The sequence below is a fragment of the Diabrotica undecimpunctata genome, chromosome 4, assembly GCF_040954645.1.
Source record: "Diabrotica undecimpunctata isolate CICGRU chromosome 4, icDiaUnde3, whole genome shotgun sequence".
Taxonomy (NCBI): domain Eukaryota; kingdom Metazoa; phylum Arthropoda; class Insecta; order Coleoptera; family Chrysomelidae; genus Diabrotica; species Diabrotica undecimpunctata.
The window spans coordinates 72,327,105-72,343,619 of record NC_092806.1 but is presented as its reverse complement, the minus strand read 5'-3'; the positions used below and the strand labels follow the sequence as shown (position 1 = coordinate 72,343,619).

General features: G+C 34.4%; 1 protein-coding gene across 2 annotated transcripts in view; it reads left to right on the top strand.

Moving 5' to 3' along the window:
- The window catches only part of AstCC (Allatostatin double C), a 172,058-nt gene that overhangs the window by 76,504 nt on the left and 79,039 nt on the right, over positions 1-16,515 (top strand). Inside the window, exon 1 of one of the 2 annotated variants that reach the window (XM_072527967.1) lies at positions 3,519-3,626. The exons of the other annotated variant lie outside the window; for it this stretch is intronic. Coding sequence (XP_072384068.1) covers positions 3,597-3,626 — 30 coding nt within the window. The 5' untranslated portion in view covers positions 3,519-3,596. Of the gene's footprint in view, positions 1-3,518; positions 3,627-16,515 lie in introns of those variants that run through there. 2 annotated transcript variants of the gene reach the window in all.

Here is a 16,515-nt window from a genome sequence, read left to right as displayed (position 1 = left end):
CAAAGGTTTGCCGCTCCAAGAGCACTAGTGCATCTGCCAACGTATTTGAAGGCTATGAAAACTGCACAGCCTGCATTATTGCTGCTAATCCTGCTTCATTGAAAAAAGCTATAGTGCCTGCATCTATAAAAGGTCTTCGTGCTGATGCCCTTATAGATACTGGTAGCTCTGTCAGTTTTATTAATGAAGACTTTGCTAACCTGTGCAAACTCCCTAGGAAGCCTTGTATTCAGACTGTTTCTATGGCCTCATTATCACACACCTCTGAAGTTAAAGGTGTGACTACTCAAAATATTAAAATTGGTGGCCACTCCTACGACAACATTAATTTACTTATAGTTAAAAATCTCTGTGCTGATATTATAATTGGTCATGATGTTCTATCTAACCACTCGAGTCTAGAGTTTGAATTTGGAGGACCTAAAGAAGTATTCAAGGTATGTAGTGTAGTTGAAGCCTCAGTACCTGCAGTTCCTTTATTTTGTAACCTGACTTCAAATTGTAAACCTATCGCAGTAAAATCGCGCAGGCATAGTGCTGAAGATCAGATTTTTATTAAAAATGAGGTAAAGAAGCTTTTAAATGATGGCATTATTGAAGAAAGTCAGTCCCCTTGGAGAGCGCAAGTGCTTATCACCAAAAACGAAACTCACAAGAAGCGGCTTGTCATTGATTATTCTCAAACAATTAATCGATTCACTCAACTTGATGCCTATCCACTGCCAAATATCGAGGAAATGGTTTCCAATGTATCACAATTTACTGTCTTTAGTGCAATAGATTTCCAAAGTGCATACCATCAGGTTCCAATACTTCCACATGAAAAGATGTACACAGCTTTTGAAGCCGCTGGGAAACTGTACCAATTTTGTCGCATTCCGTTTGGTGTTACCAATGGTGTAGCCAGTTTCCAAAGAACAATCGACTGGCTCATACGCACAGAAAACCTTGAAGGGACATATGCCTATCTTGATGATATAACTGTTTGTGGTAAGACGAAGGTAGAGCATGACAAAAATCTTGAGAACTTTCTGAAGGCCACAGACAAATATGGCTTGACACTAAACAAAACCAAGAGCAAATTCAATCAAACAGTAATAAACTTACTTGGTTATACTATAGGACCAAACCATGTCATAAAGCCCGATGCTAGCAGACTACAACCCTTATTAAAGATGCCTCCACCGAATGACACTGCATCTCTCAGAAGGGTATTAGGTATGTTTGCCCATTATTCAAAATGGATTCCCAAATTTTCCGAAAGGGTCCACACATTAGCTCATGTCAACAATTTTCCATTGAACGAAGATGCTTTATCTTGTTTTGAAAATCTGAAATCTATAGTTGCAAAGTCATCTGTTCACGCTATCAACGAAAATATGCCATTTGTTGTTGAAACTGATGCTTCAGAACACTCAATTGCTGCTACCTTGAGTCAGGATTCCAGACCCGTTGCTTTCTTTTCAAGATCACTTAACTCTAGTGAGCTGAACCATTCTGCTGTGGAGAAAGAAGCATATGCTATTGTTGAATCTCTAAAGAAGTGGCGCCATTTTCTTATAGGAAAGCCTTTCACAATCATTACTGATCAAAAGTCTGTAACATTTATGTTCAACACGAAGCATTCCAGCAAGATTAAAAATGAGAAAATACAAAGATGGCGACTTGAATTGGCACCTTATAAATATGACATTGTGTATCGACCAGGAAAAGATAACCAAGCAGCGGATGCTTTATCGCGCATCTGCTCTTGTGCTACTACCACGGCGGCAGGTGCATCAAAACTCAAGTCACTTCACAATGCACTTTGTCATCCAGGGGTAACACGTATGTTTCATTGGATAAAATCAAAGAATTTGCCTTTCTCTCTCAATGAAGTCAAGACTATGACTCGTGACTGTGGGGTATGTGCTAAAATTAAGCCGAGATACTTTAAAAATGAGGGGCTTTTTCCAAAGCTTATAAAAGCCACATCTCCCTTCGAACGCCTTAGTATTGACTTTAAAGGACCAGTGCCTTCGAATACCAATAATCATTATATTCTTACGGTAATAGATGAGTATTCCAGATTCCCATTTGCTTTCCCATGCAGTGACATTAGTGCCAAAACAGTAATCAAGAATTTAAATAACTTATTCATGATGTTTGGAATGCCTGCATACATTCATTCGGATAGGGGGGCTCAATTTCTGTCAGCTGAAATCAAAGAGTTTCTCAACGCCAGAGGAATCGCTACAAGTAGAACTACTGCTTATAATCCTCAAGGAAATGGTCAAGTGGAGAAGTTGAATTCTACTGTCTGGAAAGCTATTCAACTGGCCTGTGAATCACATGAAGCACCTATTGAGAATTGGGAACAATACCTACCTGTCGTGCTGCATTCCATTCGTTCACTGTTGTGTACCGCAACTAACTGTACGCCGCATGAAAGGATGTTCGTGCACACACGTCGATCTCCAAATGGGAATACAATACCGTCATGGCTAGCAGAATCTGGGCATGTCTTGATGAAAAGGTTCGATCGGAAGAACAAGTACCAGCCTATCGTAGAGGAAGTGGAGGTAATAGAGGCAAATCCTGAATACTCTTTTGTTAAACTGAAAGACGGACGGGAGACCACAGTGTCTAATCGTCATCTGGCTCCATGTGGACGAGGTGAAGGGGAAATACTAGATATACCAGGTCAAGAATCAGTGTTCGTAGAAGACCCACATGAGTTACATTCGAGTCTTAATGATTCCTCATCCAATACAACCACGCAAAACATGCAGCCCCTGGCAGATACATCTACATCTCCCCCTCCACCGGATTCATTACTTCTTGAAGAACCCCCAATGAGTTCTGAACAGAGCTTATCGCCTCCTTCAGCACTACCTAGAAGATCTAAAAGAATTCGTCATTTACCACGGTATTTGGAAGATTATAGTGTGGGAGAATGATGTGATATTAACCTCCTTAGTATTGCTTTGGCTGTAGACTTCTAATATTGTAGGCAACTTTATGCTGTCAGTGTTTGAAAGAAGTCACTGTCACTGCCATATTAATTTCTATTGTTTTTGTTAACATTATATGTACAATTTATGTTGATTAAAACCTTATATCCTAGGTTTTGCTTTATCATTTCAGTTACAAACGAAAAAGAGGAAGGCCACAAATGCGATGGTTAGATGACTTGAAGAAACACGCAGGCCCGAAGTGGATACAACTGCCTACAACAGAGAGATGTGGAAGAAGGAAGAGGAGGCCTATGTCCAAAATTGGACAGCAAGGGCTGTATATATATATATATATACATATATATACATATATGTATATATATATATATATATATATATATATATATATATTATATACCTTAATTTTAAATTGATTTAATTAATTCGTAATTTTTGAACTAAAATATTGTTTGTAGTATTTAATGAGTAAAATATTGATTTGTTAGTTGGTATTTATTAAGCTCTAAATTATTAGAACTCAGTTATTTTGTTGACAGTAAACACTTTATGTAAAGTAGAAAACAAGATTTAGCTTAAAGCATCCATTGCAGTTAATTGTCCGAGATAGTGACCGGAGCCCTTATTTCTGTCAAGTGCAAAATGGCATTAGGAAAATTAGTTGCAAGAAGTGTGAGTACTTACGAGTAGGTATACTCAAATTTCATTATTTTACATATTCCGTAAAATGTGTAATTTAGATGTGAATTTAAGCTTATTTTAATTTATAAAATATACGTACTCTGTTTCAAAATAAAAAATTCACAACCGAAATTAAATTTCTGGAACAAAATTTAATGAAAAAGCACCCAACGTATGTTTATAATTGCCGGCGTTAACATTTCATTATTACTAAAATAATATAAAATAATTTTAACATTTCACCTTCAAATTTGCCTTAATGTTAAATGCTGACAAAATGATTATAAGGAAATAAAAGCTTACTTATATACTTTAAAGTTTTTGTTGATCTTAATATTTTATTACTATTTGATCTTACTTATAATATTTTTTCATCAATGAAAGATTACAATATCGGATTACAATTTTTGTTATTACTTTTTAATTCACTTCATCCTTCTCCTGTTACTTTTTTATCTCAAAATATACATCTGTTTCATATTTAAATGTTCCTTTTAATATTTTATATTTTATGTAGGTACCGCATTTATTTTGTTTAGTTTTCTAGTGTCTATCTTTTATACATAATGCGTCGAAATTTTCTCGTTTTTAATTATTGTTTTTATAATATTTTAGTGATATAATCAATAACATATCGGACGGGCACCATTTTGTGAAATGATGGTTAAAAAGATCATAATCTAGGTAATACTGTATTTGAAAGCGAGTTTGAAGTTATTTTCTAACGACACCTACACTATTATCAGTTTCGGCCCAAAAACCTCAAAAAAACAATAATAGATAATTCACGCAAATTATTGTTATTATTATTCCGATTAATTCCATACCACTTTCATACCCTCTAAGTATAGAAATAATTTTATAACACCTTATCCGTGGTTCAGTTTTGTTTGTCTACTAAAAATGTATTGAAAGGCCCCTTTATGAGAAGCAAGAAGTGACACCGTATGCTTGCTTATCGTATCTTCTTCTATTAGTTATCCGGTAATTTTTTATTAAACATAGGATTGTTTATTTGCCTGATTAGGAAATCTAATGCAACTGGATGAATGACTAATGTCAATGCCATTAAAAAAAGTATATAATTTACTCAGATACTTATGATATCAAAAGGATTAAGCTTTGGTGGGACTTTTTAAATATTCGAGAGACCTGGTATGTCAGAGTAAAAGGGACCTGTGCCCCAAAAAAAATTCTTCAGCATGCGAGTGTTAAGATCGCTTTCTGCATGGTTTTATTGAAGTCTTATATATATAGAAGTGATCATTACCATTATCTTCTCTATACTTGGCCATTTTCTCGTTATATTTATCATACAGATTATGGTTGTTTGATATCATCAAATCAATAAGAGTTGTTGTTTTAATAACTAGTAGAGATTCTATTTACCACTGGTTGGTCTGTGAGTATAGTGCATACTATTAGGGACATATTAATATTAAGGAAGATAATTGGATTAAAGAAGGTGCAGGTTTTAAGATATGTCTGGAATGGAATATTATTCCTTCTCAGTCAGTTCCGCCAAATGCCTGGCAGCCTCCGATAAGATGTTAAATGGTTTCTTGGGTTTAATATCCATACAGGCATTTGTTATTTTGGACCTGAGGATTTTTTATGTATTTCAGGTTATTTTTGTTACAAAAACTCATAGACATATAATACAAGATAGACTGACTGCTGCAATATAGTAATGTTCCCCCAGTGCGACAGAGAAAACTGACGTAAAGCAGTTTCTGCATCTCTGTCTAATGGGCCGGATTTAATCGACCACGTGACCTTCTCATTGAACATTGAGGTCATGAAGTCGATAAACCTGACAAATTAGAAAGATATGCAGAGACTGCTTTACGTCAGTTTTCTCTGTCGCACTGGGGAAACGGGCTTGTATTGTAACGATCAGTCTATCTGTATTACATGTCTATAGAAAAACCTAATTTAGAATGCTACTACTACTACTAAGGATTTCCACAGTTTTCACTGTCTTCCTTCACTCAACCGTTTTCTCCAATTTTTCCTGCCATTCCAGTCTCCATCTCGCAGGGTTCTTTTCTCCATAGCCTCGTCGATTTCATCTCTGAATAACCTTCGGGGTCTTTCTCTCTTTCTTCTTCCAATCGGGCTCCATTCTGTGATTTTGATCCAGCGTCCTCTGTCCGCTCTTCTGACGTGGCCCATACCAGGATAGTCTCTTCTCCTCTATATAGTCGATTATGTCTGATTGCACTCCCATTCTCCGCTTAATCTCTGCGTTTTCAATTCTGTCTCTTTTTGTAAGTCTACAGCTTCTCCTCAGGAACTCCATTTCTACCTCTATTTCTCTTGTTTATTGTCCAGTTTTCGGACCCATATGTCAGGATACTTCTTGTCAGGGTATTATATATTCTCTTTTTTGTCTTTATCGTAATGTTCTTATCCCACAACACTGAGTTTAGTTGTCTTATACAGTTTCTTATTTGTCTCAGTCTGTTGTTTATATCTTCTTCTGTTGTTCCCTGGTTCGATATTATGGTTCCTAAATACTTGAATTTATCTGTTCCATTTATTTGTCTTCCCTCGTCTATCTCTAGGTTTCTCATATCCTTGTTTTCTGTTGTTAGGTATTGGGTTGTCTCTAAGTTTATTTCCATTCCGTTGTTTTAATATTCTTCTTCTAGTTTTCTGAGCATAAAGCTGAGATCTTCTTCATCTTGTGCGATGACTACTTGATCGTCGGCAAAACTTAAGGTGTATAGGTATTCATCTCGTACTGGTATGCCCATTCCTTCGCACTTTCTCCTCCATGGTTTGAGTGCCTTTTCCAAGAATATTTTAAACGGAGTAGGGGACGTAGCACAGCCTTGTAGAAGTCCTTTTGTCGTCTTAAATGGATTGTAGGCTTTATTTCCACATTTAATAGCTACTTTGTTTTCTTTGTATAGTGCTTTAACTGCTTTTATTAGTGTTTGTCGGATTCCGAGATCATTCATTGCTTCCCATAATTTGACTCTAGGTATTGAGTCATATGCTTTCTTTAGATCAACAAACGCCAGATGGACCGGTCTACCTTTTGCCATTTTCTTCTCTATCAGTTGTTCTAATGTGTACGTATGATCTAGGCATGATTTTCCTACTGTGAACCCTGCTTGGTCTTCTCCAATTTTTCCTATTATTTCAGTTTCTAGTTTTTCCTTAATAGTTTTCCCGTAAAGTTTACCTACCGACGATATTATACTAATTCCTCTATAGTTTTCACATTTTTTCCTGTTTCCTTTCTTATGTATGGATGTGATGTATGCTTGTGTCCATTCCGCAGGTATTTCTTCTCCATTTAGTCCTCTTTCGAACATTCTATGTAGCATGCGGAATAACTTTTCCGTTCCGTTTTTAATTAGTTCGTTTAGTATTCCTCCGGGTCCTTTGGCTTTTTTGTTCTTCAATGTCTTGATTGCTCTCTAATTTAGAATGGTGAGTAGAAAAGTTTTCGTTTCTGAAAGCATCCCTATTATTGAGGTTTAAGCTATATGGCTTTCATTTCCCCTAAGAGGAAAATTCATTCTTTCCAAATGAGTAGAGGTTGGGTACTTGCTATATGGTCCGATTAAAAACAAATTACAAAATGTAGTCATCCACCGTGTTCAATTATTGCGTCACTAAAATATACCAAAACCTATATAAGCCGGCGTTTTAATTAGTTATATAAAATTTTATTAATTTAGGTTTTATCGTCCAGAGAATATATTAACGAAAAAATTCTTGACGTACACTGTATAATATAGAGTGTCTACGTTGTTTCTGTCGGTAATTTTACTTCGGCCTCTGTTTCTTACATAATATTCTTTGTCAATTTTTTGACATACACAAGACAAGGCAAGACATACGCAAGATCGAGTCGCATCTCCTGCGCTTCTGAATCTGTGTTTTTCGTCTGCTTTATAACGATTTTGTTAGTTTATTTATTATTAGTTTACGTTAAGAGTGTCAGAGTGATATATAACAAGGGATTAATTTCTCTGTAATTATTTGGATAATTTTTTTGCTCTTTTCATAATGCTGGTTCTCGAGTGCTCTGGTATTTTTGATAATTTAAAGATTTCATAAAACCGGATTGTTAACTCTTTTCATTAAATATAATTTTACCTTAAATTTTGATTTGAGTATTGCTGGCATTCGTCGGTGTTTCTTATGATAATTACTTGTGTTCATTATCTATGTTATCTAAATTTTAACTTTACATCTAGTACTTGCTTATAGTATATAAATTTATTTATAAGCAGATATCATTGATTTAATTCTTAGTGACTTTTGTACCAGTGCAATCCATACATAAACGAGTGTACAAAGCCATAATACAGTGCTTGTTAGAGACACAAAACTCAAGTCAGTTTTGAAAAACAAAAAAAGTGTAAATAATAAAGAAGGGGTCGCACAATATAAACCTAGACTACGCCCTCAGACTAAAGATCTTCCTGAGGGTTGTAAGTTTGAAATACGAAACATTATATATAAAATGCGTAAAAATAAAGAACATGTTTCTTTAGAGACGATAATAAAAAAATTAAAAGATAGAAATATATTCGAATTTTCCATTCGAATTCGAAACTCTATAGAGTTTTCAAATAGATTGGTTTTATGTTTAAAATGAAAGTCAATAGAAAACTCTTATGTTAAAGAGCTCGTTTAGTTCGAAAAAGACAGGAATTTTTAAGAAACTATAATAATTAAAACAAAACACGGTTTATTTGTGTATTTTACGAAATGTTGATTTTTGCCAAAGGTGAAATAAAACGGATTTGGCAGGACGAGAGTATAAAATCCATAAAATACACCGATATTGAGAGAGGGAGACATATTATATTGCATGCAGGTAAAAACATGGTTTTATTGATGGAGCGGATCTTATATTTTCGTCAAAATCAAAATTGGCTGATTATCACGATAACATAAATACGGAGATGTTTGTGAAATTGTTAAAAGAAACAGTGTTTGCAAGTTTACATGAACTATCTGTTATAGTTTTGGATTGTTAAATATTGTTAAGATGTTAAATAAGCAACGAACAAATTCCTGGACAGTACATTATAAAATAAAAGAAATATTAACATATAAAAATATTTTATTTTCTCAAAATTGCTTTAAGCCAGAATTATTACAGTTAGCCTAAAGGAATGAAAAACAAAAAATATTTATAGTAGACGAGATTTTACATAGTTTTAGACATAATATGTTACCACTTCTGCGTTCTTATTTTTCTACGGCACTACAGCCCCAATTGAGCCTTGGCCTCTTTTATTTTTTGCGTCTACCCTTGCTTGTCTGTGGCTGATCTTCTCCATACACGGACTTCTAAAAGGGCTTGTGCGTCGCTGTTTATTGTGTCTTCCCAGGCTATCATCTCCAGTTCTTATTACATGTCCGACCAATTGCAATCTTTGTATTCTAATGAAATCTGACAGTGGTGCTTCCTTGAGTTGATAAAGCTCGTTGTTGTATTGACTTCTGAAGATTCCGTTTTCTCTCACAGGTCCTAGTATTCTCTTCAGTACTTTCCTTTCGAATGTATCGGGTTTGCTTTTAGTTGTCTCTTTCAGGACCCTTGCTTCACTGCCATATCATGCTATTGGTCGAATTAAGGTTCTTTAGACTCTTATCTTTGTATTTCGGTAGACATTTTTAGACGGAAATATATGGGAGAGAGCAAAATAAGCTGTGTTTGCCTGCGTTATTCTCTTCCGCATTTCTCCATCTTCTTATCCTTCGGCATATATTTCTACTCCCAGACATATGTAAACTTTCTAACCGTTTTAATATAATCTTCATTTATAATGTTTTTTGAGACTATATTTCTTCTCGTCTGTATCATTATTTTATTATTTTTGTATTTTCTGTGTTAATTTCCAGACCTAGCATTTTTGTTTGCGTTTTTAACTCTGCTTATGTTTCCTGTGCTCCTATTGATGTTCTAGTCATAATATTAATATTATCGGCATAAGCGACCAGTTGAACCGTTCGGTTGGTGTAAATTCAGTCCCACTGAACATATTAAGAGAATAAGCAAAACTTACTACGATAACTACATATATTGGACGTAAGTGACGCAGCAGTTTTGGAAACATGGCAAGAAACATTGAACACTTCTACTCCTGCAATTTGAGAAAAAGTCTGCGGAAATGTGAAAAGTTAATATAAGAATGTTTGATGCGTAAAAATCAATTGATGCAATTAACCCAGTCATGATTTACAATTGAAATGAATATACCGACGACAGTGATAATGAGTATAGATCTAATTCTTATTCCATCCACTCGATGTTATTTCTTCATTTTTCATGTTCAAGTTTTAGTAAAATCACGCTTTCTTTTTGCTCTTATGTTACTAATTGGTAGCTTGGATGAAGGTAACGTGTATGTGTGGGTAAATGATAAGTGTAATATATGAATGATATATGTGTGTGTTTTATTGTGAGTTTATGTGCGGAATTGAGTGAAGGTTTGGGTTATAGAATTGTTGTACCAGGAGGTTGATACCCATAAAATGCATTAGAAATTTGATTTAAATGGCGGAGTGTGTTACTCCTCTTTTCAGGGAAGACATTGAAGAGGATCATGGATGTGAAGTGGATTAGGGATTTTATGTCCGAGGATAGGTCGTATGAAGGGATTTGCTTGGAAGTGTGTACGGGTTCTGTTTGTTTTGTTCTTTTGGTTGGATTCTTCAGTGTGGGCATTTTTGTAAAAATGCTCGGTGGTCTCCATTACAGTTGGGACATTTAAGAACATCTATCGTGGGGCATGCAGTAGACCTGTGTTGTTGTTTACAGTATGGACAGATAATTAATTTTTCGGAGTTTTCTTTGCTGAGGTTTCCGCTTTTGCAGCATCTCAAACAGTATATAAGTCAAACCGGAACGGAATTGCTTAATCTTTATCATCATCATTCTGGCTTTACAACCCTACTGGGTCCTAGCCTCCTCAAGAATTTCTCTCTAGTCGTCCCTATCCATCGCCTTTCTTCGCCAAGCACGTATTCCCATTTTTCTCATGTCTTCATCGATGTTATCAAGGAACCTTGTTTAAGGTCTTCCTCTTCTTCTCTAACCAATAGGTCTATGAAGGAGCGTTTTTCTAGCTGGGTCATTTTGTTCCATCCGCATTACATGCCCTATCCACCTCAGACGTCCTATTTTAATCTGTTTTACGATATCAGGTTCCTGGTATATTCTATAAAGTTCGAAGTTGTATCATCTTCTCCACACTACATTGTCATTCACTGCTCCATAAATTCGCCTTAGTACTTTTCTTTCGAAACATTTTAACATGTTTTCATTATTTTTTGTTAGAGTTCAGGTCTTTAAACCATATGTTAGGACTGGGCGTATTATCGTTTTGTAGAGTTTTTTTTTGTATTTCTCGATATAATTGTGGATTAAAGATGATTGGGCCCAAAATAGCATCTATTGGCCATGAAAATCCTGCGGTTTATGTCTGCGGTAGTATTATTCTCAGCGTTAAGGAGCGCTCCCAGGTATAAAAATTCGTTCACTGCTTTGATGACATCGTTTTCTATACCAAGTGGTCGTAGTATTTGTGGTTGCGTGCTTATTTTCGTATACTTCGTTTTGTTTTTTATTTATTAATAAACCCATTTTTGTAGCTGATTCTTTTAATACTGCATACGCCTCTTGTACAGCGTTTTTCGTTGTCCCAACAGTATTGATATCATCAGCATAGGCCAGAATTTGCACTGATTTGTTATATATAGAACAAGTAGTTGTAATTTTTGACATACGTATGACTTTTTCCAGAGCCAGATTGAACAGTATACAGGAGAGAGGATCTCCCTAGCGCGGCCCGTTATTTGTTTTAAAAGGTTCAGACAGTTCCCCCTGATTTCGTAATCTACCTTTAACTTTTTCAAGAGGTAGTTTAGTTAAGTTTACCAACTGATTTGGTATTCCTAGCTCTTTCATTGCTTTGAACATTTTTCTTCTATTTACAGAGTTGTAGGCTGCTTTGTAGTCTATAAATATGTGATAAGTATCAATGCCATATTCCAGTGTTTTTTCCAAAATTTGTTTCAGGGTTACAATCTGATGAATTGTCGATATACCACCTCTGAAACCAGCCTGGTATTTTCCTACTATCCGTTCTGGATATGGTGCCATACGATGATATAGTACTGTAGAAAATATTACATACCCTGCATTTAGAAGCGTATTTCCTCTGTGTTAGAGCATTCAAAGATATCCCTTTTTTTGGGTATGGTACAAAGTATTCCGATATTCCAATCATTGGGAAGGGATTTCTGTATCAATATTTCTTTTATAAGCTGCTGTAATGCCATTATGGTATCATGGCCACCTTCTTTATATAGATCAACTGGGAGATTATCTATTCCGGGTGATTTGTTTCTGGCTAGTTTTTTAACTGCATATTTAACTTCAAGAATCGTTGGTGGTTCCTCTTCCCTCTCGTCTGTTCTCCGATATTCCCTTGTCAGCTATATCTTTCAATAAACTGGTCCTAGGAATTATCCACCTGCTAGCGCCACGCCCGTTTGATTTCGATGCGTTGATTGCAGGTTTTGGTACCTTACATGATACCTCTAAGCTTGCAATTCCGCATACACTGTCTGTTTCTGGTAGTCCACGCGTCCACATTTGCGACTCATTTATACCGTGATACCGTGCGCGGTTTTCGCACCCGTTGATAAACGTATATGCAGTTTAGCCATCCGTTTTGAGGGTTTTTCGATTTGGACCACTGCGTAGTCTTCTCTTGATATACCGGTTTTCTAGAACTGGAACTGTTTTTTCGGTGGGTGACCGTTTACTTTGCGAGGTAACGCGAGACTGTGTCTACCGAATAAGAAGTGTTTACAAGTGGTGAAAACCGTAAAAATTGGCACTATTGAATATATTTTACTACTCGGTTTTTTTATGGAGTTTGAATCTATCTTTAATATGTACCTATATTTTTTTTTTGTAGTTTTTCTATTTTCTAATAAGCAGTTGATCTAGTGTGTAAATGTGGTCTACGCATGGTCTATATCTAGATCCTGTCTAATCTTTACCGATTTTACTCTTTGATTTTTGCTATATTTTTTTTATTTCAGTGGCTTTCTACATTATTTTACCATTGATGATATTACGCATGTCCATTTCTTTAAGAGTTGTTCACCATTTCTCCCTGAAACATTTGTTTAGTCATTCTGTGTGGTTTTTGTGATTCGTATATTTTAAATTCAGATATGATACATCCAAAAATATACCATAACCATATATTTAAATATCATTCTTGCTGCCTTTGAACATATATATCTTTATCAGACCGCGTTGTTTTTATTCAATTAAACATGTTATAGACCTCTTCATACCCAGAAAAAGTTATATGCTCCAAAATTGCTTATTTACCATTTAAAAGTGTATTTAAAAGTTGTATTTATTTTCAAAACGTCTTATCTTGGTTTTAATTTGCAAGGCATCTTAAATCCGCCTGACTAATTTGCATAAAAGTGTGCATAAAAGTCACGTTTGCTTCTAGTTGATGAGTACAGTAAGCGGCAAATATCTGTGTTAGAAACGTGCATTGTTTTTTTATTTATCTATGTGAATAACGATAATGGCAAGTTTTGAAGAAGAGGTCTCACACGGGTCGTACGGCGAGAAAAAGATCACGAACAAGTTATTTGCCAGTAGATCGGGTTTTTAGAAGAGTATAAAAACATTACGAAAAACTAAAAAAGCTATGTTACCAACTATTTACTACATTGTATTTGAAAGGTTTAAATATGTGTTTTTCCTTGGCAAGAACTGGTTTACTCATGACTAGAAACTATGGTTATGAGGCACATAAAATCCAAAATGGACTTCAATATACCAGAAATTAAATCAAAAGAGATAATAGGTAGCTGAGTGGGTCCAGCTACTCGGATCTTTTCATGTTTTTATGCACTATTAAAAACGGGAAGAAATGGTCATCTATTAAGCCAAACAGGGAGGCCTTACGCCATTTAATTAAAAAAGAGAAGTTGAAAGATGTTAAATTTAAGCTAGGTATTTTTGAACAGCATTCTACCATGTTATTTTGGCAGAAAGTTATATCACCTGATGTCAGTAATGCTGTTGAAAATTCTATTTCTAATGACAATGATGATGATTTAATAACTATTAAAAGCTGTTTTGTCTTAATTATGTAAATGTAAAAGATCTAACGTATTGTGCAATTCTAAATGTCATAATGCCTCACCAATGCCTTATTTTAATTATGGCAAGATAAAAATAATAAACATTAAAATTAAAAACTGACGTTTTATTAAACATAATCTAACCATATTACCATATTACAATTTATATAACTTATTTTAATATTTTTATTTATAATTATACAAAATTTATAACAATTAATTTATTTAAAATATATTTGTAATATTTTTAGTCAAGAAAAGTAACTTTATAAATACTAATAATTCAAGAAAAATTAACGGGTATAGATTTGATTTTAAAATAAAAAAATTTATTTTTTGAAAATGTTATTTATAATTATATTACACAAATATTTAAATTACCTTTCGTTTCGTAACCACTAATAATGATAAGAGAGAAGTAAAATTTAACAAAATAAATATTTATTGTAAAGGGTTTAAACAAATTACTATATTTAAAAATAATTCACAAACGAATTAATTGGATTTTTATAATCTATGCCAGTGGTTCTCAACCTGTTCACTACTGAGGACCACTTGTACCTTTCAGAATTCTTGGCGGACAACTTAGATATTATTATTAATATTTCATAATAATAGGTAAATTGAGATTAAATTAAGACGTTAATCACTCCCTTGGTCTTGCTTCTCACTTGAAAGTTTCTCAATATTTGGCTCGAAAGAAGTTAACGCCAGTCTCATAGGAGCATTTAAATTTAGCAATCTATTTCTGTGTTTATTCTTAATCGCATATAATGTTGAGAATGATTTCTCACGGAGATAAGTGGAATGAAAAGGAAGAAGTTTCAAAGCTTTTTCACTTAGCAGTGGACTTTCATCAAGTAATCCTATCCAAAAATCTGCAACATTTTCGCAGTGAGATTTTATCACTTTTAAATTATCATCGGATGAAATTTCAATAAGCTGTTTATTTTCCTGAATAGACAGATTATTATCGTGGGTAGCTAAAAAGGGATCAATCACCCACAGATTATTTCTCCTCACATCTGTATCAGCAGGGAAGTACTTCTCAATGTAATCTTGAAGCGATTTAATGTAGGACTTAACCAGTGAATGTAAAACATTCTCATTTAAGCCTTCATTTTTGGAGATAAAATCTGAAAACAAGTTGAACATTTCAAACGATCCTTTTCCAGCTTCGGACTCCCACAGCAACAATTTTTTCTTAAATGAATCAATTTTTTTTTCAAAGATCAAATGCGGTTTTAGATGGTCCCTGCAGGCTTAGATTGAATATGTTAAGCTATTCAAAAATATCTGCTAAAAAAGCTAACTGGGCCATAAACTTTTCGTCACACAGTATTTCCGCTAAATTAGGTTTTTTTTTCATCAAGATACATACATACTTCTTCTCGAAGTTCACAAAATCTGGCTAAAACCCGGCCCCTTGACAGCCACCGAATTTCGGTATGTAGAAGGAGATTGGAATGGATGGATGGATCCCATGTCCTCGCATAAAAAGAAAACAATCTCGAACTAAGAGCATTACTTTTTATAACATTCACGGCCTTTACCACAGTAGTCAAAACCTTGTTTAGGTCGGGAATCTTTTGGCAGCAAGCATTTCGCGATGAATATTACAGTGTGTTAAAACAATAGCATGGTTTCCTTCTTTCCTTACAAAACTTGGCAAGCCTGTTTTGTGACCTGTCATTGCCGTGGCACCATCAGAGCAAGTCCTACACAGTCTTTCCAAGAAAGATTTTTAAGTGTGAAATATCCGTCAATGGCTTTAAAAATGTCTTTTCCGGTTGTGTTACGTTGCAATTCAATCGAGGTCAGGAACTTCTCAGATAATTTTTTGTCGTCTTTATCTATGAATCGTATATAAACAAGAAGAATAGCTTTATTGGTAATATCTGTAGATTCATCAAGTTGTACAGCAAAAATCTTTGAGGAATGAATTTTCTTTAGATGTTGGGTTTCAACTATTCGGCGCATGAGGGAAAATACGAGGAAATTTGAGGTGAATGAACCTGTGTTCAGGCGCGTTTGGTCGTCTGGAAACGTTTTTAGTTAAAAAAAAATAGGCCGACGCATTAATTTACGTCTCAAGAGCCAAAATTTAAATTGATTATTATTTTATGACTGTTCACTTTGTGGACCACATGAAAACCGTTAGCGGACCACAAGTGGTCCGCTGACCACAGGTTGAGAATCACTAATCTATGCAATGAGGTACCTTAAATTAAAAAAAAATAAATTTTCTTTTATTAGAACCGTAGATATTGCGACTTTTAAAAATTTGAATTTATGAATTCAGTTTTTTAAATAGTAAATCGAAAAATAAAAATGGCTAACTCGGGTTTTAAAGGTACTGGTACATTGTATTTTTTTTTTAAATTCATGTATGAATGCCAACATTTGAATTTAAAAAATATTTTGATGTGTCTGAGTTATTTTAAATAACTCAAACACATCACGTGTAACTTTTAGAAAACTACGAACGTCGCGATCCTTATAACTTTTAATTAATAACTTTGGTTCTGAAACAAGTTTTAAATGTAAAAACGCCTTAAGGTCCGTCATTGCATCCAATTATAAATAATAAGTGTGAATTTTATGTTTAGTTTTATAAACTAAAAATTAGCTGACTTCAACTCTAGACTTATACTAATTGATTCTAAACTTTAAGTTTAAAATTATCAAAACATTAAAAACTTTTCAACAGTATCCAGAT